Here is a 26398-nt window from a genome sequence, read left to right as displayed (position 1 = left end):
ACATGCAGTCAAGGAGCCTAGAGGGGTGGAGGCGAGGGGTGCGTTATCACTGCAGTGCCCAAGGGGGCCTCATAACCTCAGACCCCCCCCACCACTTATTAGTACTTACTGAAACGTAGCAGGCGCTGGGCATGACAGTGAGCATTGTGCGTGCAATGTGATAGCTGCTTGACTATCTGTGTTAAGTCCACGCGTAAGCCCACAAAGGGTTTCTAGTGACTGATTCACTTGTTCGTTTCCTTGAGGGTACGTCACACTTTCCAGTTTCTTTGTATGCCTGTGTGTGCGTGTGTGTGTGTGTGTGTGTGTGTGTGTGTATTGCTGAAAACTGGACACTATCGATAATATATCATAGAATCTCCAGATTCTAATCTTTCCCCCAATTATTTAGCCACTTATCTGGACTAGATGTATAGTCTGTCTCCTCCGCAGTAAGAGATTACTGATGTCTCCACTCGGGTTTTTCATTCCTGTCTTTATTATAAATCCTGGATTCTCAAGGGTTTCCTTTTGTTAGCATGGCTTAGCGGTCAGCACAGCACCTTGAATTTTCGAGCCTTTACCTAATTCAAATGGAGCTACATGCGGGTTGGGAAATGTCATCTGATCGGACACTTACACTTGTGCCCCAGATTTTACTCTTTGGCTTCTCATAGATGTTCCGCCCATGTATGTGGCCTTACCTTTATTTATTTATTAATTTTTTAGGTTTTTTTTTAATTTATGTTTGAGAGAAAGAGAAAGAGTACTAGCAGAGGAGAGGCAGAGAGAGAGGGAGACCCAGAGTCCGAAGCAGGCTCCAGGCTCTGAGCTGCCAGCACAGAGCCCTACACGGGGCTCGAACCCCCGAGCTATGAAATCATGGCCTGAGCCAAAGTCAGACGCTTAACCGATTGAGCCACCCAGGCGCCCGGGCCTTATGTTTGAATAGAGACGTCTAGATAGCTAAGGGCTCGGTCAGTGTCTCCTGTCCTGCGTGGAGCCCCGAGCACGTGTGTTTCCCTCCAGATTGCCCAAGAGTATGTGGGGGCTTATCAAGGCCCACATGACTGTCCATTCCCTGTATCTCCTCGTCAAGTTTCTGGCTGGTCAATGCCCATTTCCGGCCCCAATCCTGATGATAATATCAGGCTAGCTGTGCCACTGACCTTCTCCGTTTCCTTGCTGCCAAGATCACCACTGTTTCTAACAACGATCCTGGGTGTGGGACTTGCCCGTACGTCCCTCTATGCAAGTGGGCCCCTTCTGAGAGCAAAGTCACTGGTTTTCACAGCTTGCCTCCTCCTGGTGGGATTACCACACTGCCAGAGTTTGATGGGGACCGGAGCAGCCCAGGTCAAGGTTGTCACAGTCTCTGACTGCTCTTACCGGAGATTCGATAGTTTCTCTTGCACAAATGCTTCCCTGTTGTATGCCCTTGCTCAATTTCCAGAGTATGGAACTTGTTGTTTCTGAAGATTGTATCCATTTTTATCACTATTTTTTTTTTGGTGGGGCGGGGGGCAGAGAATTTATCAAGTTCCTTCCTTCACCATTCCGTAAATCTTACGCCTACATGCTACCTTTGTGACCTTAAATCTCCACTCCATCCTTGGAGGATAGGGATAGGCATGATTACCCCATATCCTAGAAGAGGGTACGGAGGAGCAGAGAGCAGGTGTGGCTTGCTCAAGGCCACACAGCCACTGAGTAGTGGAGCTGGACAGGATCGTAGCATCAGAGGGCCGAGAACAAACTCAAGAATCTGATTCCCTGGAGTTGTGTCTCCCTCCACCATTTCCTAGTGCGTAATTTTTGGCGGGTCACTTCATTCAACTGGACCTCGCTCTCCTTGTCTGTAAAACGAGCATGAATTTGTACCTGTCGCAGACGTTTGAAAATAAAATGAGGTGTGTGTAAAGCACTGAGAGCCATGCTCAGGCTCAAAAGCACAAGAGGAAACCATTTAACTGTTTCCTCGGGACAGGATGGCCAACATTGTAGGCAGCATTCCATATGGGGAGGGGCAGACCTCAAATATCTGAACAATTAGGGTAGGATCGCTGATTCCAGAAAGATGTGGGACCAGGGAGAGGTTTGTCACAGTAATCCGAATTCTTGCCCTGTCTTCCACCAACTGGCTGTTGGACAATGATTTACATTATGTAGAAACAAATGCAATCGCTGATAATTGACCTACATATGTGCCCATTTCATAAAGTTCCATCTGAGAGTAATACTCATTAGGATAACAATAACAGCAATTAAGTGCAACATCGCTTACAAAGACCTTTACGCATATTCTCAATGAATTGTCCCAACACCGTAACGTCTAGGCAGGGAACCTTATTGCCATATTGCAGGAAAATGAGGGTCAGAAGCATTGTTCAATGACTGCAGCCACCCGGGGGCTCTATCACTTGGGACGTAAGCTTTCTTACCTGTAATATCAGGTCAGTGGAACAGAATGTCTTTGTTAGGCCTGATCTTCTTGGCTTTGCCATCTACAGGGCTCTAAGAAAGAGAGGGTACAGGCAAGAATCCTCGGATATTGGATGGCTGGGTGTGTGTTTTGGCAGTGTTTGGGTGTGCCCGAGAAATAGAAGCTTGGTTTATGTTCCATAGCACCTCTACCAAGTTTTGACCAAGACGGAGCCAGTGGGACTAGCTCAAGGTCATTAGGACTAGCTCATCATGTTTACTGAGCACTTACTATACGGTATGGAGCTCGCTGCAGGAGCAGCCACAGAATCTTCTGAAGCAGATGTGATCATTTCTTCCCCATCGTTCTGAAGAGAGACCCAGAGCTCCAAGTAAAGTGCTTATCCAAGGTCGCACAGTTCATGAGTGGTAAAACCAGGATCTCAGCCAAGGTGGATCTCCCTACAGGTCCTGAGTGTTCCCCCTCCCCAAACATCTACTCTGGATGCTACGTCCAAGGTCAACTTAGAAAAATTTCAGAAATTCACTGGCTGTAGCTTTCATTTAGTTTTCCTCCATCTGTCTTGTTTTCAGTCAATTTTTATTTTGTTTTGCTCTTGTGCAGAGAGGAAAGATGCTGTGTTTTGGATATATTGGTTTTTATGCATTTTGCTGCCTATAGCTCCCTTGGAACACTTTTTGGCTAACATGTCATAAGTGAAACCACTGAATTTTGGAAGGAGCATTATGGAATGTTCTTCCAGGAGGTCAGAGGAGGAAAATTGCTCCTAGATTATAGTCTTGGACCAGACTTTTAATATGCTTTTTTTTTAAGCATCTTAGGAAATTTTCTGTGATGCTGACGACCCACGGAATTGAAACTCATCTACTAAATTACACCAGGCCCATAATACCTTTTGTTTCCTGAGTGTGGCAATTACTTTCCTGACAGTTTGTTCTGAAAATAGACTGATTTTCAGCGAATGGAAGGTCCATGAGGGGTGGTGTGGAGGTGGACTAGGAGGGGAATCGGAGGCCCAAAGGAACCAGGTGTGACCCGCATTTTTCTGAGGGCACAAATCTCCCCCCAGCGTTGTTTCAGACCCCGCAGACCTTGATGACAAAGGAAAATCCCATTAAGTGGCTGTGCTGTGGCCGATGCCATATTCAGGAAATCTCCCCCCGGTTGAATTTGTTTCTCCTGTGTGGGTCTGCCCTTCCCCCTCCATCCCGCACCCCTTCCACCTCTGCGGGATCCCTCGTTTGTTTGCTCACTCAGCGATCGTATTCATTGAGCTCCTGCTGTATGCATAGACCGGTACCAGGTGCAGCAGAGGGAAATAAGGGATGAAGTGCAGGCTTCCCCCTAGACTCAAGGTCAGGCACGCGAGGTTAACAGCCATGTCATTTATTCAGCTGATATCTGTGAACGTGAGGCAGAGTCTTGGGCAAGAACAGCGAGGAAGGGACAGAGTGCTGGGGAGGCTGCTGCAGCCAACCTCAGTGACACAGCGCGTGAAGTTCCTAGTGTCCCTCTGAAGTTCCTGGGGTCCCTCTGGAGCCACCCTGGGCGTGTGAAGGGGTGATGTCATTGAGGTTGCCATGTGGCTCTACTGACCTTGATTCCAATCTGGCTCTGCCCGCATGTGACTTATAACCTTGGGGAAATGCCTTCGTGTTTTTTTTTTTTTAATTTTTTAAGTTTACTTATTTGTTTATTTTGAGAGAGATGGAGACAGCGTGAGTGGGGGAGGCGCAGGGAGAGAAGGAGAGAGAGAATGCCAGGCGCTCTCCGTGCTGTCAGCGCAGAGCCCGACGTGGGACTTGAACTCACAAAACTGCGAGATCACGCCCTGAGCTAAAACCAAGAGTCGCACGCTCACCCGGCTGAGCCATCCGGCGCCCCATCATTTTTTTTAATTTATTTATTTATTTTGAGAGAGGGAGAGAGACCGTGCGCGTGAGCAAGTGGGGGCAGGCAGAGAGAGAGGGAGAGAGAATCCCGAGCAGACTCTGAGCTGTCAGTACAGAGCCCGACGCGGGGCTCGAACCCACAAACCACGAGATCATGACCTGAGCCGAAATCGGATGCTTAACCGACCGAGCCACCCAGGCGTCCCTGCCTTCGTGTTTTAAAAATTGTGGTAAAATTTACATAACATGAAATGTGTCGTTTTAACTATTCTGAAATGTGCAGTTCGGGGGTATCAGGTACATTCACAGTGTTTGCACCCAGCACTATGGTCCACCTCCATGACACCTCATCTCGCAAGACTGGAACTCTGTCCCAGTAAACACTAACTCCCCACTCCCCCTCCCCAGCCCGTGGCACCAGCGTTCTACTTTCTGTGTCCGTGAGTTTGATTAGCTAGGCACCTCGTGTAATGGGATCATCTGTCTTTGTTTGACTGGCTTATTTCAGTTAGCATCCTGCCCTCAGGGTTCATCCATGTTGCAGCAGGTGACAGAATCTCCTTCCCATTTAAAGCTGATTAATACCCCATTGGGTGTATATCCCACATTGTGTGAATCCATTCGCCTGTGGATGGACACTGGGTTACTTTCACCTTTTGGCTGTTGTGCATAACTCTGCCATGAACGCGGGTGTATCTGTTCAAGTCCCTGTTTTCACTCTTCTTGGGTATATACTCAGAAGGGGAATTGTTGGATCCCACTATAATTCTAGGTGTAATTAAAAATTTTTTTTAATGTGTATCATTTATTTTTGAGAGAGAGAGAGAGCACGAGAAGGGGAGGGATAGAGAGATAGAGAGAGAGGGAGACACAGATTCTGAAGCAGGCTCCAGGCTCTGAGCGGTCAGCACAGAACCCAACGCGGGGATAGAACTCACAGACCGTGAGATCATGACCTGAGCCGAAGTCAGACGCTTAACCAGCTGAGCTCCCCCAGGTGCCCCTCGAGGTTTAGTTTTTAGAGGAACTGCCATACCATCTTCCATAGCAGACACATCCTTCATTTATTCTTGTGTCTTTGGTTTTTTTCCTCTGTACGCGGGCACAGTAGTATGAGGACCCACCTCGGGTTGCTAGGGAGATGCCAGGAGATGGTATCCATGGTGTCCCAGCATGGGAGTGGATGGCATACAGTAGGCACTCAATACATGCTCATCTTTTGTCCTTGCCCGGGTGAGGTGGGGCTCAGTTGCTCAGACTCAAAGACACGTGGAGCCGTCCTCTTTCCCAAGGCACCAGCCATCCAGCCAACCTGACTCCCACTTTGGGAGCCTGCCTCATTCTGTCCGTCTAACTTTTCTCCCCAGGCTGTGGACGAGCTCCTACAGACCCTGGATCTGGAGAAGAAGGCGGTGGTTGTTGGGCACAGCCAGGTGAGTAGAGCTTCCTTTTTATGTCACTCTGCTCATCCCATCAGGGACCCAGGTGAACCCCGATTCTGGTCCTACTGCATCATCCACTACCTGTGTGGGCCTCCTTTTCACCCAACTGACGACAGGGCTAGCGACTTTCTGCCCTGCCCGTCTTACAAGGCCAGGAAGATAAAGTGGTATTACGTGGGAGGCAACAACATTGGGGAATATCATTTGTTAGAGGTTACACTCCCAGGGACCTCAGCAGTCTGGAAGAGTTCACATCCTGGACCTCAGCAGGGATTTCTGAGCCTTAGAAAGAGCTGCCGTAAAAGCCGAGAAGAAGCACTCACCTTCACCCGGAGCCTGGTTAACTTTTACTTGGCAACCGACAGTACCCCAGCGAATAGTCCCAGCTGATTAGCAGCAGTAAGTGAAAAGTTAGGGCTCCACGAGAAGGCACATGACATTAACGTTGAGAGAAATAACTTTCTTCAAACTGGTGTTGAGCCCAAGGCTTTTCCAATAACGCTTCAACATTTAGAGAAGAGGTTCACAGAGTCCGGATGTGCCTGTATAGCCTCCAAGTTTTCAAGCGGGAAAATATTGTATTTAGGGCTTCCCAAGGGGGGTCCCATCCTTTTGTGTTTGTGGAAGATCCCTTACCAGCTCCTGGAGCTAGTGTCCCATGGGCTCTGCTTTGGGAAGTAAACTCAAGGACCATGCGGCAGGCAGGGAGAATCGCAAAGTATAGAAACAGAAACTGGGGAGAAAACTGACCAAAGGGAAAATTGCCCTCCCACCCTCATCCCCTGATTGACTAACATCAACCAATAAACCTTTGTCGATCTCCTGCCACCTCCAGGCGCGAGGTGCTGGGGAAGGGCCCCGGTTCTCCGGAAACCCACCATGGTGGCATCATTGACCATTAGTCATTCTGGGGCCCCTGAGTAGCGTGTCCCATTGCACCTGCCTTGGCGAGCTCACGGGTTTTCATATAGTCATTGCCCCATAGACACGCAAGCCTCTTAGTCTACTGGCGTCTCAACCTGATTTATTCCACCCGGAGCTGGCAGCGACTGGGACTTCGCAGACCTTTCCAGTAGAAGGAAGGAACCTGTCAGTTGCTGGGCTTCCGCTTCACACATTGTTCCTCCTTTCCCTCAAAAGCTCCTGGGAGATAATTAGTAAATCCCTTCTTTCCAGGAGGGGAAGGTGCACCTCTGGGAAGTAAGCCCCCTTTCAAGGCCTTACGCTTATCTAGAAGACCAGTTACAGCTCCCATGAAAGCCCGTATGGCCCTGGATCCATACACTCAAACACACACTCTTTACACACACTCTTTACACACACTCTTTACACACACGTCGGTATGGCCCAGATTCAGAGGCCTTGTCCTTCAGCTCCAAGAACTTTATCCACGTAGACCAGCCGTTCTCAAAATACAGTCTCTAGACCAGCAGGATCCCCTGAGAGCTTGCTAGAAGCATAAACATTCAGCTACCCCCAGCGCAGACCTAGTGAATCTGAAACTCTGGGGGTAGGACCCAGAAGTCTGGGTTGCAGCAAACCCTCCCCGGGACTCCAGCACATGTTCAAGTTTGACAACCACTGGTCTAGATAACGACTCCGTTATTTCATGAATACAAAAATCAGTCTCTATGAGCCCGGCCGCTATTGTAGAGCAAGGAAGAAAACAGAGTCAAGAGAAGTCTTTGTACATACTTTCACAGAGTGAGGGCAAGAAAATTAGAAGCCGAAACATCCCAATTACAAACAAAACCAACACTGTTGTTCTCAAGTAATGCTCGGTGTTCATTAAAACAGCAGTTGAGAGCAAATTAAAGTCAGCGTATCCTTTGGAAGCTAGGCTATTTTGCAATCTTTCAGGGCAGAGGAGGCACGGCAGGACTGGGCACTTCTTTTTTCTTTTCAAATATGTATTTATTTTGAGAGAGAAGAGAGAGCACCGGTGGGGAATGGGCTGACAGAGAATCCCAAGCACAGAGCCTGATGCTGGGCTTAAACTCACGAACCGTGAGATCATGACCTGAGCTGAAACCGAGAGTCGGACACTTAACTGCCTGGGCCACCCACCTGCCCCTCTGCTCCCCCGCTTTCTAATTATGAATCTCTAGGGACTGATTTAGCCTCTCTGAGCTCTGTTCCCTCATCTGTAAAATGGAGCCACTGCTCCCCACCCCCCAGGTTGGCTGTGGGAAAGCAGTCTGTTGTCATCTACGTGTTGAATGCGTTTGTCACTGGGACAAGACGCCTATCAAATAGGATAAGATTTGAATGTTTCGAGAAGGAAACCCCTCTAATCCGGAAAATTACTAGGACAAAAACTAATTCCTCAGCAGTCCCAGATATGGGAGCTTCTGCCATATCAGAATTTTGAACCTTGGTCCTCAGTGTTTTTAGAGGAAAAACAGTTTGCATCGCGGTGGCCCCCGTAGATTTCCTTAAATGTGAGGATGTTGAGATGTTACACTCTGCTTGCGTCTGATAAGCCGCCGGACCCACGAAAGGCGAATAATTTAGACTTTTCTTTGTGATTCTCAGCCCCTGGTGCCTTATCGAGGCCTGTGCTGAGGGCCATGACATTTATGAAAAAGGTGGAATCCCACATGCAGTTGGCCTTCTGGTTGGCAATATGCTCTTTAAAGGGAAAAAAAAATCAAGATAAGATTCTGCAGAGCCGATGACTTATTCCCATTGTGTGTATGGTCGCTTCCAATTATCTTTTTAATGAAAGCTTCATACTTAATCAATAGTGGTTTTGGAAGCACCCGCCGCCTTTTGTAATATACGAACTAGGGCTGTCATCATTTTGATCATTGATTTTTTTTTTATAGCAGCTTTTGGGACTCACTAGCTTGTGAAATTAATACAGTCATTATTGAGACAATCTGATAGGTAATGAGTCAGTCGTGTCTTTATTTCAGTGAGGCTAATTGTCTCGGTGGCTCTGGCTGATAGGAAGTGTCCTGTAAAGCCAGGGAAGGTTGCAAAACAGAGTTGGCACCGACTGGGCGTGCAGATTCTCATCCTCGCCTTGAGGAAGGGCTCTCTGTGGGACGGGCGGGGTGGCTGCCATTACAGCAAATAGGTTTAAGGGAATGGACAATCGATTGAGACCCTTTGTGCACCTGGAATCAAATTGCAATTCAACCCCAAACTTCAGGCATTTGTACGATAGCCAGTGAAGAAACGAAGCCTCGTGTTGACGTTGAGAATGGGTGCTGGAGGTGAACTTGGCTTTGTTGATCGCCTGCTGGGTGAACTTGAGTCAGTTACATAATCTCCCTGGGCCAATAGATTCCTCATAAGGTTGTTTTTATTATAATGGGACAGAGGAGAAAGAGCTTTGAAAAATCTAGATGCCATGCAAATGTTAATTGTATTCAGTGATAACTATAGTCCCGTCTGGAGTCAGACGGAGGGAAACATTTCTGCTGTTTCCGCTTGCTAGGGGAGGGTCATGGGGGAAATGCCATTGTCAGCCTTAGTCTTTCCTTCCATAAAATGGGGGGATCTCAATAACTACCCTACAGGATGATGTACATTCAGTATCCCCATCTGCACATATCAGGTGAAGTGGTTGGTTCCGATCTGCAACACTGATTGATAACGTCCCCAATTACTTGATAATATCACTAAGATGCAGCCATCCAGTGCCCCTAGAAAATTGCACATCTTTGGGGTGAGAAGCCACGTTTGGCAGAGAAACACGGCAGGCTGGTCATAGACATTAGCTTGACGAGGGCATGTGAAAAGCGTCCCCTGCCCCCGTCACCGACTCAAGTCCCAAGCTGCTAGGGCATCTTTCCTTTGACTCCGGGGAGGTAAGACTGACAGTAACCACCCTACCAGGTGGGCAGAGCAGGCCTGGCCCCAAAGCGTTAGGTTCTCAGAAAATCCTTCTGTGTGCCCCGCAGTATGTTGAAGGCGGCCCTGCGGGGTGTCAAGGAGGCATTGATCACTTTGCTGCGGAAGGCCTCCATCCATTATGCATGAGCAGAGGCCTGGAAATCGTGGACCGCAAGCTGTTTTCCGTTAGGATGCCTGACCACCTTCTGTGGGTGGCACCAGCCTGACCCCCTCCTCCCCTGGCCGAGGAGGGCCACCCTCACTCCCTCCACATTCTCCGCCCCTCCTTATAAGGCAGGACCGAATATTTCCAGGGCACTGCTTCTCTCAGGGGGCCAGCGACACTTATCGGAAAGAACGTACAATCGCAGGCCTGCCACTAAATCCACGGATTCAGCCTTTCCTGGGGTGAAGCCTGGGAATCTGCATCTTCCACTGTCTGCAAAGCAATTCTGGTGCAGAGATGTTTAGGCAGGTCCCTCCTGACAGTGGTTTTGAAATGAAGGTGTGCATGGTTCCCCTGAGGGTCACATTACAGTGTCGCTCTGATTCAGCAGGTGGGGTCCCAGATTCAGCATTTCTAACAAGCTCCCCGGTGGTGACAATGCCACTCCTGGGGACCGTGCTCTGAGCACCCAAGGGCTAGAAGAAGGAAAAGAGGACTCTTGAGGAGATAAGATGTTTTGACAATTTATGTTTTTGTTTTATTTTTGAGAGAGACAGAGCACAAGTGGGGGAGGGGTAGAGAGAGAGGGAGACACAGAATCCAAAGCAGGCTCCAGGCCCCGAGCTGTCAGCACAGAGCCTGACGCAGGGCTCGAACTCACAGAGTGCGAGATCATAACCTGAGCCGAAAGGACGCCCGAACAACTGAGCCACCCGGGGACCCCTGTTTTGACAATTTAGACCCTAAGTTGCAGGCAGCTGCTAACAAATATCTCGGTGGGGGAGGGGCGCAAGAAAACTGGGTTGAGTGGCAACCCCCTCTCTCTTCAGACCATCTGATTCAGCCGCACAGGAGTCACCGGTCACCTTTTGTGCCTCCAGGTTTTCCTCAAGGCAGGCGTGGTCTCCAGGCTTGAGAAGCAGCGGGAGAAGCTGGCGTCTCACAGCATCATTTTATTCCAGGCAGCTTGTAAGGGCTTTCTGTCCCGGCAGGAATTCAAGAAGCTGAAGGTATGGCACCCAGTGAGCCTCGTCACCCCTGCAGAGGTGTGAGATCCCAGAAAAGCAGCATCCGAGCTGATCTGGGTGCGGTAACCTCGTGCTTCGCACACTCACGCTTGGGCATGAAACCCTGTGGGATATTTCAGCATGCAGTTCCAGATCCAGTGGGTCTGGGGTGACCATGGGGCGGGGGAGGGGTGGTGGTCTGCAGGTCTCCCATGATGGTGCCAGTGCTGTCGGTCCATAGGCTCACCCCGAATGGGAGGACTTTAAAGTGACATTTTGCAAGATGTGATGATTGTTTCTAGGACGTTGACATCAAATGACCAATGATGTCAGACTTGATCTAGGTATCATGGGGGTGTCCAAGCCCTCCCGGGTCCGTTATGGTTTCAACCTGTTCCATCTCTGGAGAACTTGGCTCTCATGGGCCAGCAGACAGGACATGACAGGACCTGGCCATTGAGGCTTTCAGGACTGAAGAGGCAGCTCAGAGTCCGCAGTCCTGAGCCACCCTGGAGACTGCATTTCCTTCCTCCCTGTAGCTTGTGCAGTAGAGAAATGTGTGCATGGTTCCCCTGAGCATCACATTATAGAGCACAGCTCTGGAGACGAACAGTGGAGACCCACCCCTTAGGAGCTGGGTCAAGGTGAAATGAGGTCATGCGTTCCGAGTCTAGTCCGTGCCCCAGACTGGCACACTGTTCAACAAATGCCAGCTCCTGTTACCTCCAGGTCCTCATTATTAAGTACTACCACTAGCATGGGGTCTCATTACATGTGCCCCCAGTTGATGCGAATTCATAAATTCAAGTACACGCGCTTGGCAAAAGCAGAAAAAGGCGAGAACGTTAATAATTAAAATATTGTGGGCAACCCCACTGGCCCACTGCCTTCCAGTAGCTTATGCCTCAGAATGATTTAGAAGACAGGTTCATTAATGCCCTGGATTCTGTCTGCATCCAGACTTGCGGGGTTTCAAATCCCAACCCCACCACCGGGAAGCTGTGTGATATTGAGCAGGTGACTGGGGTTGGGGGGAAGGGGCGTCTCTGTGGCTCAGTTTCCCCATCTGTACCGGTGGTTCTCAAAGTATGGTCCCCAGACCAACAGCATCCACGCCAACTGGGCACTCGTTAGCCGTGCAAATTCTCCGGCCCCACCCCGACTTCCTGAATCAGACCGTCTGGGGGGTGGGGCCCAGCACTGGAGCTTTATTAAGCGCTCACTCAGGCTTGAGCAGCATGGGGTTCGTATTTAAATAACACTTAAAGTGATACCTGTCCCCTAAATATCAACCGGCAACACAATCATGGCCTTTGGATCTTGCGGGCAATTTCAGGGATTTTCAAGGATCGTTTATTTATTTATTTTTTGTCTTTCGCGGTGATTTTGCGTCTGATGCCCTTACGAGAGGTGACCCTATTCCCTCCACCTCCGCTTCTCCTTCTTCTTAGGTCATGCAAGATTACGTTGTGGTATAATGTCTGAGGCCCAGAGCCCGATTCCATTGAAAGCTCTCAAAAAATATTTTTAATTAAAAAAAAAAAGTGTGCATTTACTTGTTTTTTGAGTACAGTTGACACAATGTGACAGTTTCAGGGGCACAGCCTAGTGATTGGACAAGTCTACACGTGACGCTGTGCTCACATGGGCAGCTAGCTACTGGCCGTCACCAGATAATACTATTACAATACCATTGCAAAGAAGCTTCTTTTTTATCTTTTATATTAAATATAATTTATTGTCGAATTGGTTTCCATACAACACCCAGTGCTCGTCCCAACAGGTGCCCTCCTCCCTGCCCATCGCCCACTTTCCCCTCCCCCCCACCCCCCGTCAAAGAAGCTTTTTAAATGTGTGAGTTACCCAACCTCTTCCGTTAAGATATGGAACTCGCTTTTTCCAACCCCTTTCCCACCCCCTTTGCTCTCTTTCCTTTGCCTTTACCGGGTTGGGAAGGACCCCTCAAGTTTCTGGTTTCCCTTCCCCACAGATTCGCCGCCTGGCTGCGCGGTGCATCCAGAAGAACGTGGCTGTGTTCCTGGCGGTCAAGGACTGGTCCTGGTGGCGGCTCCTCGGTTCCCTCCGGCCCCTGCTGAGTGCCACCATTGGGGATGAGCAGCTCCGCACCAAGGAGGTTGGTCCATGTGGCAGGCAAGACGCGGGGTGGCCCCGTCCTCACACCCCCATAGTAACGCTTGCTTCCAGACTCAGTGCCTCCACTCTGCGGATTCGTGATCCAGAAACGCTCTGCTCGGAAGCCTTGCTGCCGCCTTCCAGATACCACTCTGCTGTCATTAACACAGACATAGACCACCCTCCGTCCCACGTCCAGCTCTACACTGGGCTTGTGGGTGCTGGTCAGATACCCCATCACTACCCAGGGGCACACGAGCACTGACCGTGATGCTGGTCGTCCCAGGGAGACGTGGTGGTGGCATCTTGAGCCTTTTAACTTCTTACCTCTCCGAGAGGTGCTGACTGTCCCTTCCACCCCGGTGGCGCCCGCCTTCTGCAGGGAAACCGTTTTAATCGGTTTCTGGTTTATCCTGGCTGTTGTCTATTCTTGCAAAATTAGCCACTTCACACACATGCGCACAATGGCTTTGCACAGAGGTCTTCCTGATTCTCTTTCCGTGACAGCCTCCTACTCCTTTTTTTTGTGCGCATTCCATAGTTCATCCCAGGGGTCTGCTGTGGGGGAGGGGGGGCATTTAGGCTGTGCCTAACGACAGTACCGAAAGCATAACGCAGAGCCACTGGCAGAGTGGTGGTCTTGGGGAGGAGGAAGAGCCAAGCTCCCCATGCCGCTCAGGCATACGCAGTCTTGGGTCGAGTAATGGACTCATTCTGAGGATCTGCGTTCCACCCCTTGACTGGGATGCTCATGCAAGCCCGGTGGCCCCAGACTTGCACGAGCAGAGACGCTGATATTCCGAAATGGGGAAAGAAAAAGTCCCTTGTGGGAACTTAGCATCTGGGCATCGTCACAGAGAGGCTGGCAGAATCCCTCGCTCTGTTCCCCCGGGACTCTTAACACATGCGGAAGCCCTGCCTCTGATCCAGGATGGCTTCTGTTAAGGTGTTTGCTTTTATAGGAGGAGCTCACAATGCTGAGACAGAAGCTAGAAAAATCGGAGAAGTCACGGAATGAACTCCGGCAGAATGCAGACCTGCTAGAGAGCAAGGTACCCTGTCCCTTCTGTGTGGGGTCCCCTGTGTGGGGTGACGTGTGTTGAAGGGGCAGATTATGATGTGCCTGACACTGTGCTAAGTGCTTTACAAAATAGCCTCAAATAAAGGGTTTACAAATAACCCCTCAAAATAACCCTGTGGGGGCATACTGTCCTTGTCCCCATTTTACAGAGGAGGAGACTGAGGCTCTGGGATATTAAGTATCTCCCCAAGACCACACAACTAGCATGCATAGTACTGAGATTCAAACCCATATCATCTGACTCCAAAGGGAAGAATTTCTGGCATAAGTCACAAAAGCACAAATGGCGAGGAGAAAAAATGATACATTTGACTATATTAAAGTAATCAACTTCTGTTTATCCAAGCATAAAGGGAAGACACACTACATACTGGGCAGGGAAATTTACAACATGTGTAACCGGCAAAGGGTATTTGGACATATAAAGAGCTTTCTTAAATCAACTGGAAAAAGAGAAACACTCCAGTAGAAAAAAAAAAAAATGGGCAAAAAGAGGAATTGGCAACTCCCAAGAGGAGAACTCTTATTTCAAGAGTTCAAATGTTCTGGGCACCTGGGTGGCTCAGTCTGTTGAGCATCTGACTTCAGCTCAGGTCATGATTTCACAGTTTGTGGATTCAACCCCTGCATCGGCTCTGTGTAAACAGCTCAGAGCCTGGAGCCTGCTTCGGATTCTGTGTCTCCCTCTCTCTCTGCCCACACTCTCCCTCTCTCTATCAAAAATAAGTAAACATTAAAAAAAAAAAGAGTTCAAATGTTCAGGAATCCAAATGGCCAATAGACTCATGAGCAGATGTTCAACCTAATTACCAATCAGGAAATGCAAATTAACACCACCCTAGGTACGGTTTTGCACCTAGGATTGGCAAAATCGAAGTCTGATGTAGCCACGTATCGGCAAGGACGTGTAGCAGCAGGAAACCATATGCTGCCGTGGGAGTGTAATTCGATATTTGATCTCTTCACCCTTGAACAACTTAGGCTTGTCTCTGAAAGCTGACCCTGTCCATACTGTGTGCTCCAGCAATTCTGTGTGGAATATATTCTCACATATGTAAGAAAAGCCAAGAAGTATACAGGAACAGCATTGTCGTGTTGAAGAAATCTGAACCCCCAAATGGGAGTCTATCAATAAGAGAATGAATGAACCCATGTTGTTGTATTAAAGATTGAGCTGCCAAATAAACTCGAATAAAGAGGCAGGAAAACAATGGCCCAGGAGGCAGACCCAGTTTTCCACCTTTTTCTTTGTAAATAAAGTTTTATTGGCATACGGCCGCGCCCACCCATTCGTGTGCAGTCTCCGGCAGCTTTCATGCTACGATGGCAGAGCTGAGTAGCTGTGACAGAGGCTCTGTGATGTACAAAGCCCAGAAGTATCGAACTCTTTATGGAAAAAGTTTCCTGACCCCTCAGCTAGAGATAGGTGACTCTACGTGGATTGCCCTCAAAAACATAACGCTGGAGAAAGATTATTTAAGTCAGGAAAGAATATTTGAAACATGATATCAAACATAATAATTTTTTAAAAATGCAGGCTGATACTGTATATTGCGTGGGGCATATACCGTATGATTGTAGTGTAAAGATATTTCCATGGGAATAATAACACCAGCTTTGGAGTAGTGGTCGCCTCTCGTGGGTGGAGAGGAACATGTGATTGGAGATTACATCGGTGGGGATGGGGGTGTGATCACCGTGCTGAGGTCTTATTGTCTTTAGTTGGGTGTTGAGTTCACAGACTGGGGATGAGGACGGGAGCCAGAGAGTCCCTGCCCCCAGGGGACTACTGCAAATTTCAGATTCCTAAGCAAATTCATGCAGTGTAATGTGAGATGTGGTCGGGGAGCTGTGGGTAGATCACGGAAGAGCTGTGCACGGTAACTTGCTGTTCCGCTTAGTTTTTCAGGGCCAGGACTCTAGTAAGTCACTCGCCTGGGGCATGAAATTTAAAGGGGTGCCAGAAACTCAGCAAGAGAAATCATATTTCAATGCAGTGTCTTTTAAAATGTAAATGAATGCAAAAAAAAAAAAAATCCACGATGAGCCAAATACCAAAATTTCAAATAAAGGAAGGACTGGTGGGCCGGGATTAAGGTGAGGGGTAAGTGAGAGAGTATGCACAGTGGGATCCTGTCTTCATTTAAATTTTTGATGTTTTATTCATCGCGGATTTTTGGCATGAATTTTGACTTTCTTAAATATTGCATTAGAATGCTATTTAATCTTGGTTTCTGGGTTTCTTGGCACTCCCTGAAATTCCGCACCCTGGGTGAGGGCTTTGCCCGTCTCGTCCTTAGTCTCAGCTGACTTTTGAAGCCCTGGGCACCTCACAGGGTCCTGCTGAAGCTCAACTGTAGTCCAGTTTTATTCGCCTATTCAGCAAATGAGTATGAGCATCTCCCAGGCAGCAAGCATTCAGCTGGCCACCTCAAATGCAGCTAGGCAGAAGGCAAAGTCCCTGTCCTCATGAGGTCTCCAGGCCAATCGAGGGAGACAGACCACAGTTAATAAAAAAGCAAGCTGCTTTTTGATGGTCAAGTGCTACAGATAATAAGCAGAGGGAGGTGACAGTGAGGGGGCTATTTTTGCCTGAGCGGTCTGAGAAAGCTTCCACGGATTGAGTCTAGGTCTGAGTCATCTGGCACAGTCATCTATGCGCAGATCTAGGGAATCGAGTCGAAATGGCAAATGCAAAGGTCCTGAGGCAGCATGGGATAATATTTGTCAGTTTGGAGCAAAACTAGAGCTTTCCACACCTGCGAACCCGTGGTGCTATCGTGACTGATAACATTGCTTGGTTTGCTAGACGGACGGTGGGGGCTATAATTGGGTTCATGATCAAGCCAATGGAACACATTCTGCTTCCTGTATTGACAGCCCAAGTTGAGCCTGGCTGGCTCCCGTGGGGACATGGAATGAAGTTTGGGGTAGGGGCTATCTCTTTTCCACCTCTTCTCATTCTCCTTGTCATCGTGTCCACTCTCTCCACCAAGGGTTCTCTGTCTCACTCCCACAGACAAGGAAGAGTCAGAGGCTCCTGGAAGGGGACAGTCACGTCACATAGAGTTAGGAGAGTCAGGGTGGAAAAGGCTCCACCATGGGCCTCTGCCCTCTTATAGAAAATACCATAAGGAGGAGAAGAAATGACACCCAAGTGTCATTCAAGGCTCTAGAGAGCACCCAGCCTGACCTCTCCCACAGGAAGTAGCAATGACAGAGCAGCAGAAGCGAGCAATCAGAGAGCCATGCGTGGGCTGGGAATATCGGTGACTCCCCTGCAGAAACTCCTTCCCGCTGAGCTGACATTTGATACAGTAATTCATCACACACTGTCGAGTAGGACGTGGTCACTTGGGGTGCCTCAGCGGCCGGGGGAGCCGGGGAGACAGTGAGGAGGGGAACATCATTAGCATCTGGCTATACAGCTCACGCCGCACTGGGAGAAGGAAGAGAAGGGGCCAGGCTGCTGAGACCTGGACCAGGCGTTCAAGCGTCCGCACCTCCGAAAAGACGTCCGGGGCCTGGAAAAAAAAATAAGACAAAATTTCAAAGCTAAGAAAGGCAGAACAACGGGAAATAAGAGGTTGAAGAGTGTACCAAAGGGGGGAGGGTGAGAATTAGAAATAGAGATTTACCGTGAGCCTTGGACTCGCTCTCACTTCAGACTTTGCATCTGCTGTTGCCTCTGCCTGGAGTATTTCCCTCCACCCTCCTCAGCTGGTTAATGCCTGGTCGTCCCTTGTCACCCAGTTCCGGTGGTACTTCTTCCAAGAAGCCTTTGTTAACCTTTTAGGGATGGGTTGGGCCCCTACAGTTGGCGATCCTGGGCCCTGAGCTTCCTGTTACTGCATTGATGGAGGTGTTCTCACCCCCTCTGGCACGCCTGTGCCCTGGCTTGGTGAGGCCCCAAGGGCAGGGAGGATGTCTTGCCCATCACGTTGGCCGAGCCCCTGGTACAGAATAGACATCCAATGGACCAATGATGCCATGAAAGGTCAGCTGAAATGTTGACACTGAGCTTCCTAGCAACCAAAGCAAAGAGGGAAGCAAGAGATTACATGGACTTGTCCCCAGCTTAAACACACACGCACACCTGTTGCTTGAGATAATACTCATTCTTCCAAGTATTGAGCTATCAGAGAAGTTTCTTCCATGAGTCCTCGTGAAAAGGGGCACCAAGTAACGTGGCAAAGTACAACCTCAGTAATATTCGTCCAGGAAGTAGAAGAGGTGACCTCTAGGAGGGCTTTGGCGGGCCTCGTCCTGAACTGCAAGACAAGGGCAAGACATCAATTCCCTAAAAAACTCAGTTAGGAGGCAAAGCAGAGCTTTATCCAGGAAGCACGTTCAGGTGACTGAGTGCTGTGATTTCTTTCCCCTCCCCCTCCCCCCTCTCCTCCTCTTCCTCCACTTCCTCCTTTTTAAACTTTATAGCAAGGTCCAACATACAAAAAAGTGCACAGGTTGTTAAGTATATACGTCTTCATGAATTTTCACAAACTGAACGCACCAAGGCATGAACACTCATATGGAGACACAGAACATTCCCAGATTCCCCCCAAGTCCCCCTCATGGCCCTTTCAGCCATGACCTTCCAAGGGTAACCATAAACTGACCTCTAGCACTATAGATTGGGTTCCCCCCCCCCATTTTTTAACTTTACCGAAATGCAATCAAATGCCTTTCATATGACATTGTGACATTCCTCCGTGTTGGGGGCGGCTGTGGCCCATCCGTTGTCATTGCTGTGTAGTTTTCCATCATGGGTACAGAGCACTCTATTCATTCTACTCTACATGAGAATTTGGTTGTTTCCAGCTTTAACCTGTGATGAATGTGCCTGCTGTGAACATCCTTCCATATGTCTTTTGGTACAGGTATCATACATTTCCATTAGGAATGCACTGGGAATGGAATTGCTGGGTTCCAAGTTCTCTCTGTGTTGGGTTTTAATGGATACAAACAGCTTGCTCAAGTGATCGAATCAGTTTACCCTCCTACAGCAGTCCACCCCCTTACCAGCGCTTGATATTGTCCTTTCCATTTATTGATTGTTTTGGGCGCCCTGTGATCCCACACCGTTATTTTAATTTGCGCCTTTTCTCGTGTTGTTGGCTGTTATTCTCTTTGGCGAAGCGGTCTTTCAAGTCCCTTGGCCACTTACTACTGCTTTCTTATTGGTTTGTAGCAACTCTTTATATACCGTGGATTTAAGTTCAGTTGTTGGATATATGTGGCACAGATCTCTTCCTCCAATCTGTGGCTTTCCCTTTTCTTTAAAAAAAAATTTTTTTTCAATGTTTATTTATTTTTGGGACAGAGAGAGACAGAGCATGAACGGGGGAAGGGCAGAGAGAGAGGGAGACACAGAATCGGAAACAGGCTCCAGGCTCTGAGCCATCAGCCCAGAGCCCGATGCGGGGCTCGAACTCACGGACCGCGAGATCGTGACCTGGCTGAAGTCGGACGCTTAACCGACTGCGCCACCCAGGCGCCCCGGCTTTCCCTTTTCGATGAAGTAATTGGAAGTATTTTCTGAAGCTCCGAGTCTCTTCAGACCTGCCCAGGGGCTAGGAAGAGGTCAAAGGGCTCCAGAATCCCCCAACCTGTATCAGTGGCCATAGATGCCCTTCTTTAGTTTCATTCTGTATTTGATTGATTTTTTTGGACTCCCATTATTTTCCACCTTTCTGCGTCTCTGGAATTGCACTGCGTTCCACAATCACGCGTCTTACACTAAAAAATGACAGCACTTTCTTTTCTTTTGTTCCATAATGGTGCAGCTTATAATCAGAGGCAGCTCAGATTTGGTGAAACGTAGTATCCTGGGGCCCAAGTAAGATTTTATTTGAAGACAGGTCTCTAATTCTTTCCCCTCCACCAAAAAGCCACTTTGATTTTTTTTTTCTGGTTGCTTTTATACTTCACGGAACATCAGGATCACCTGGGGGAGCTGTGTCCCCTGTAGCTTCCCCATCCCATCTCCCGAGGATTCGACCCAGGAGGGAATCTCGGGGAGGGGAACTCTTCCCTGCTTCTTTTAACAAGCCCCAAGGTGAACCTGAACGCAGCATCGTGCCATGTGAGACTCGTGGTTCTCGTGCTCGAAAGCGTGTCAAAATCCCCGGGAGGATGTGTTAGAATATAGCGGGCTGGTCCCCAGCCCTAGAGATTCTGAGTCAGGAGGCTTGGGGCAGCCCTGGAGAATCTGCATTCCCCACGAGCTGTGTCAGGTGATGCCGAACCCGCTGGTCTGGGGTCCACGCTTTGAGGAACAGATAGAAGGGACCCCCTTCTATGCAGTTCTCTTTTCTTAGAAGAGTTTCTGCCAACAGTTGGGAGGCAGACACTCCCACGGGCCATGCATCACGCAGACACTCCTGGCCCCGGTTCGTGGCCTCTGCACCCCGCCCGCTTGTCTCGGTTGGTGGGGAAGCAACGGATAGAAATGTTGCTAAAACATGTTGTGCCTCATCAGTGAAAACTCCATTTGACTAGGCTTATTAAAAAGACAACATTATTGCAAAATGATTTAAGTGCTTCATTTGCGAAGGAGCAGAAGAGGAGATGAGACGCCTCCAGGAAGCTGGCTATAAATATTCCTCAAGCGTGCAAAATCTGCCTTGATGCAAAGTGGGGTTTTTTATTTTCACGAGAAGGCAGGGCTTGTCCTCTTATAGGGACTTCCTATATGGCTGCGGGAGCACATGGGGGGTAAAAATGACAAGGGGGTGTTTTCTTCCCTCCGTGGCATGTCATCTAGGTTTTTCCCAAGAATTTAGTCATCGCGGGCCCCGGGCACTCTGGATGTCTGGCCTCATCGGCATGACAAGTTTTCACTTTTTGGTAAGGGACGGCCGAGAAGACAGAACCCACCAGCCTGGGGCGGGAACCGGAGATTCAGGTCAGAAAGTCCGTTTGCAAAGTGCTGGGGTGTTTGGCCCGGGACGTTATGATGTGTGGCCGGCCACTGATCTCTGGAGGGAAGGGAAGCGACTTTCCAAGGGCTGTGTGGCCTAGTGGTGACTGAGTCTGGAACATATACCGGGCCTCCTGACTGCTACCACGGTACCACGGCACCGTGCCTCTGGAGACTGGATGTGGTATGTCCATGACCCATCCCCAAGAGAGTAAGACAGACTGATTGCCTAACTAACTCAGGGTGTCAGGGTCTCTTGGGTCTCAGCTGCTGGGGCATGGTGGGGAGAGTGCCCCTCCGGCAGAAAGCTGACTGCAGAGGTTCTATGGCCATCGTGTGGGCGTGCTCACAGATGACCACAGCTAAGGCCCCCCAGAGGAGTGCACAGCTGGAATGTTCTGCATGCCTCAGTTTCCCCGTATGAAAATCCAGGCCATAATGCCTTCTGTACCTACTTTGTAACGCCCATGAGGAAGCTGGGGACTGTGCAAGGGATGGGTATGACAGCCCGACCCGGGATGTCTGGTCCAGGAGCAGAGAGGGTGAGTCAGGACGGTTGGCTCTGGGTCCTCATTGCAGTGGGACCGTGGGCAACTCCTTCCAGGCTCTGAGCCTTTGTGTGGTTGTTGGCAGAATGGTGACAGTGGTGGTTCCACATTCCTCTCTACAGGGGCGCCTGGGTGGCTCAGTCGGTCGAGCGTCCGACTTCGGCTCAGGTCATGATCTCATGGCTCGTGGGTTCGAGCCCCGCGTCAGGCTCTCTGCTGTCAGTGCAGAGCCCGTTTCGGATCCTCTGTCCCCCTCTCTCCCTGCCCCTCCCCAGCTCATGCTCCCTCTCTCTCAGAAACAAATGAACATTTTTTAAAAAAGGAAAGTAATTATTACACTGGTTCTTACAGAGTCTTTCCGCATCTCCGCTGTTGCTAACATATATGTGATTACATCTTGGCTATTCCTACACCCCTCAGAGCACTCAGTGCCAACTGCATGAGTAAAGGCGATAATGTTGAATTTAGTAATTCAAGTAATATTTAACGAGCGACGTGTCTGTGCTGGCTGCCGTGACACATCCTTCGCCTGCTTTATCTCGTTTTACCTTCAAATCAAACTGTGAGGACGGTGTCATTCATACCCCAAGTTCTAGATGAAGACAGTGAAGACCAGAGAGGTGGAGCGATTTGTCCAATATCACACAGCCGGCGAGTAGCAGAGCTGGGCTTTGACCCGGCGTCTGGCTGACTCCAAACAGGCTGTGAAAGAGGAGGCTGGAGTGGCTCATCCTTTAAGACGACCCGGAGCTAGCCAGGTGACAAGGTGGGGAGGCTGTGCGTTCCAGGTAGAGGGCACAGCAAGAACAGAGAGAGAGACCGGGGACCTGGGCTGGCACCCACAGTCCTCGCCGTTGGAAGGTCTCATGCGTGTGGGGAGATTTTGGGGTAGGGTCAGTCGCCGAGGCTGGGCCAGATCCCAGGGGCTGTGAGAACCACGTGAGAGGTTTGAACTCCGTCCTGAAGGTGGGGGCCAGAGAGAGAGAGAGAGAGAGAGAGAGAGAGAGAGAGAGAAAGTGTGCCCATGAGCTCAAGTGAGCCAGGGGAGGGGCAGAGAGGGAGAGAGAGACAGAGAGAATCCCGTGCAGACTCCCAACGTGGGCTCAAACTCCCGCGACCTGAGTCGAGATCAAGAGTCAGACGCTTTACCCACTGAGCCACCCGCGTGCCCCTAAAAACCATTTTCAAGGTGGGATATGTGGGTGACAGCATCAGAGGGGTTATTTCCTCTTTAGGGGGGTGCTGTGGGACCTTGAAGACCGCTTCTAAAGCTCACGAAAGTCCATAGCTTCTGCTTCTCCCACCCAAGGCCAGTCGGTGATGTGTTGTCCTGTGTGTCCCTCTCTGATGCATGACATATGTCCCAGCACACCTGCAAGTGTGGTCCCCATTCCCGCCAACCTGCCGGAAGCTGTGGATCCCTCCCTCCCTCCTTGGCTCCCGGATACATTATTAATTCACTTGGCGTATATTCTTGGAGCCCCCAAGAGGCAGTTTGAAGGTATGGCTACGAGTAAAGGCTCTGGAGCCAGGCTGCCTTGATTTGCATCCAGCTCCGCCACTGGCCGGCTGTGTGTCCTTGGGCGAATGTCCACACCCCAGTGCCTCAGGTCCCCATCTGCAACGCAGAGGTATCAGTCCCCAGCTCTCAGTGTCTCTGTGAAGGTTCTGTGGGTTACCCTGTGCCGGACCCATGGTAAGCACCCTCTGTGATAGTGATTATTATTTTTTATTAAATTTATTTATGTTATTTTGTGTGTGTGTGTGTGAGAGAGAGAGAGAGAGAGAGAGAGCAGGAAAGAGGCAGAGAGAAAGGGAGAGTGGGAATCCCAAGCAGGCTCCATGCTGTCAGCAAAGAGCCTGACTTGGGGCTCGATCCCACAGACCGTGAGATCCTGACCTGAGCTGAAGTCAAGAGTTGGAGCCTCAACCGACTGAGCCACCCAGACGCTCCTGTGGTCATGATTATTATTAAGGGAACTATTACCATCACTTAGTAGCAGCTGGGAAGAGAAGTACACAGGGCGGTCCCTGAACGGGTGCCCAGAGTGAGTCTCTGGAGCCCTGGAGCCCGCCAGTAAGCTAGAGATTTGTTCTGAATTTCCCCTCATGACCCAGGCAGCTTCGAGGGAAGATACCGTGAGATTGAAGCCCAAAGCGGCCAGCTGGCTCTGCAGCTGGACAGACCCTCTGCCTATTGATTTATTTTCTCCCCATCCCCTCTTTTTCTGCTTTCATTTTCCATCTTTTCTCTTAATTGCTCAGGTTGACAGGGGTGGGGCTTCACTTCCGCGGGGGCTCCATAAAGCTCCCTTTGGTCATGGCCCCTCGGGGGTGGGTGGCCTTGCCTTTGAACCACACCCAGCTGTCTGTTTCGCCTCCTTTCCCCCACCCACTACCTCCCGGTCTGCCCCAGGTACACCAAGGCTCCTGTACTGCTGACCCCCAGCGTTGAGTCAGGTGGCAGATGTGGGACAGGATGGCCCTGAAATTACGAGTCAGGACCTGGGATTCAGGCTGCTCAGCTGGACTCCCCCGTGTGACTTATCAGCCATGACGTTGAACAAATCATTTCACCGCTCAATGCCTCAGTTTTCCGTTCTGTGGAAAGGAAATAAAAATCCTCTCCTTATAAGGCACTTGACAGGCACACAGCAAGAGATTAGCACATGTCTCTCCCTAGCATCCGATGAGTATGAGCTATTTCTCCTGCAAGGGCTTCTAAGGAACCAATGCTTTTCCTTACATTGAAAAGTGCACAGTGAAAGGCCACTGCTTGCTCTCTGTAGACCAGACAATTTGGGGAGTTTTGAGAACTCTTGAATATAAGAGCCAAGGACAGGGTTGGGCTCAGACATGTGGGTTTATCTCCCCAGCTCAACAGAAAGATCCTTGAAGGCAGGGCCTGGCACACAGTCGGTGCTCATATAATGAATGATAAGCGGCAGTGACACTGACAGCCCAAAGGGTCGCACATGTGCTCAGCATTTAATGCCCATCAAATGTTTTGTTGCCATCTCCCTCAGGCTGCCGTGATGCCAGGGCACGGGATATGGAGTATTTCTATTTGACTCTATGCCACATGTACGGCACATTTATTTGTTTCTGTCCCCTTCTCTCCGGCAGACTTTTGGAGTCATGGTCCCTGAGTAGAAAGAGAGTTTCTGATGATTTGGCTTAAGTGGTGGATCCAGGGAGGTTTTCAGAATAATTTCTAGTTAATTGGTGCCTGAGTAATCGGCAAGGACCCTTCTGGGTTTGCAAACCAGGCTCTTCCCTCATTAAACCGGTTTTCATTTTGCACTCACCTAATAACTCTGGGCATGGTGCCCACCTCTCACCTCTGTGAATAAAGCCCTTGGACCCTGAAATGTGGGAAGGGAGAGGGATTTGTGGGGCTAGGGGAAGGCCGGGGGCTACTCGTCTCTGGGAAAAGCGTCTGTCATTTCCCTAATCTGAGAGGACTAATTGTCCTTTGGACTCCAGACTTGGATTGTGTAGAACTCAAAATTAATGCATTAAATTAATGTTGTGCTCCCTTTGCTCAGGCTGATTAGCACAAATGAAATTTCGTACTAATTGTCTAAGGCGGAGAGAACACGATCCGGGTGTTTAGGATCGATGCTGGTGGTGGGGATGGGAAGGCGGGGATCAGGGACATGATCTGGGCATTCCTGGATCGTACCAGCCTGTGTTCAGAGCCAAGTGCAAACGATCGCTCCCCCAGTGCCGGTGCTGTTGTGTGCCCGTAAGGAAATCTAACCCATCTAAAGCCAGGTGTGAGGCCAAGATTAGGAAGAGATTCTGGCAATTTCTATGCCAGCAGTTCTTTTTTCAAAGTTTACTTACTTATTAAATTTTTTTTTGAGAGAGAGAGAGAGAGAGAATCCCAAGCAGGCTCCAGCTCTCAGCACGGAGCCCAACGCGGGGCTCGAACCCACGAACCTCAAGATCAAGACCTGAGCCGAAACCAAGAGTTGGCCACTTAATTGACTGAGCCACCCAGGGCCTCTATGGCAGTAATTCTTAAGCTTGGTTGTGCTTAAGGACAACCATGGAGTGTGTTGAACTTCAGATCCCTGGGTCCCACCACAGAGGTTACGGTGTGGGCGTTCTGGGAATACTGAGGAATATACTGGGAATATTTTAACAGCCATCCCAGGGGACTGCAGCGCAAATGTTTCCGCCAGATCACTTTAAAGATGACAGTGGGAGGAACAGCAAATGGAATCCCCACCCCAGAGACAGCCCGGTGCACCCTGGGAGAGCCCCTGGCTTGTTAAGTGGCGGTTACTTGGACCAGAGGGATCTGGGCTCCCGTCCCAGCTCTGCCACTCACTTGCTGTGTGACTTCAGAATGCTCCCCCTAAGCCTCTCCCCCCCCCCAATTTCTATAAAAGGCACATGTAGGTCTGAGCAGCTACTGGTGTGGTCACCAAGACGGGAAGCCAATGGGCAGGTGGAGGGGAGAAAAAGGGGGGCAGCATAGAACGTGCAGAGCAGCAGCTCTGGTTTATTTGTTTGCAGCTCAATTTGGGGGGACTATTTTTTTTAAGATATTTGTTTTGCGCTCTTCTGATTATCAGCAGTGCAGAGATGCATCGTAAAGAAACCGGAGTCCCCTGTGAGCCCACACCCTTCTAGGAAAACAAGAAAAACATCCCTATTAACAGTTCGAGAGTGCCTTTTTCTGTACAAGTAGAAAGAAAACAAAAACGAGCACAGGCCAAACGTCCTATTCTGCCACTTTGCTTTTCTCCCCCACCGTTGGCCATGTATCTTGTTTTTGCTTTTGTTTTTCATGTCGAAACATACAGATCTTCATCTGCCTTCTTCATGGGGCGGAGGAATGAGTTTTGAGACCACCTATGAGCTGATGGTATTGATGGGAACTAGCTTGGGGGGCGGGGCAGGTGGATTCCACGCCGGAAGGGCCCCTTGG

General features: G+C 49.7%; 1 protein-coding gene across 1 annotated transcript in view; it reads left to right on the top strand.

The window, feature by feature from the left end:
• Positions 1-26398, top strand: part of MYO18B (myosin XVIIIB) — a 242643-nt gene that overhangs the window by 81945 nt on the left and 134300 nt on the right. Inside the window, exons 21-24 of the mRNA XM_047828294.1 lie at positions 5682-5747; positions 10647-10775; positions 12763-12906; positions 13868-13957. Of these exons, the coding sequence (XP_047684250.1) occupies positions 5682-5747; positions 10647-10775; positions 12763-12906; positions 13868-13957 (429 nt within the window). The remainder of the gene's footprint in view (positions 1-5681; positions 5748-10646; positions 10776-12762; positions 12907-13867; positions 13958-26398) is intronic.

Source organism: Prionailurus viverrinus, chromosome D3, assembly GCF_022837055.1.
Source record: "Prionailurus viverrinus isolate Anna chromosome D3, UM_Priviv_1.0, whole genome shotgun sequence".
NCBI lineage: Eukaryota > Metazoa > Chordata > Mammalia > Carnivora > Felidae > Prionailurus > Prionailurus viverrinus.
This window is presented reverse-complemented; position numbering and strand designations above follow the sequence as displayed.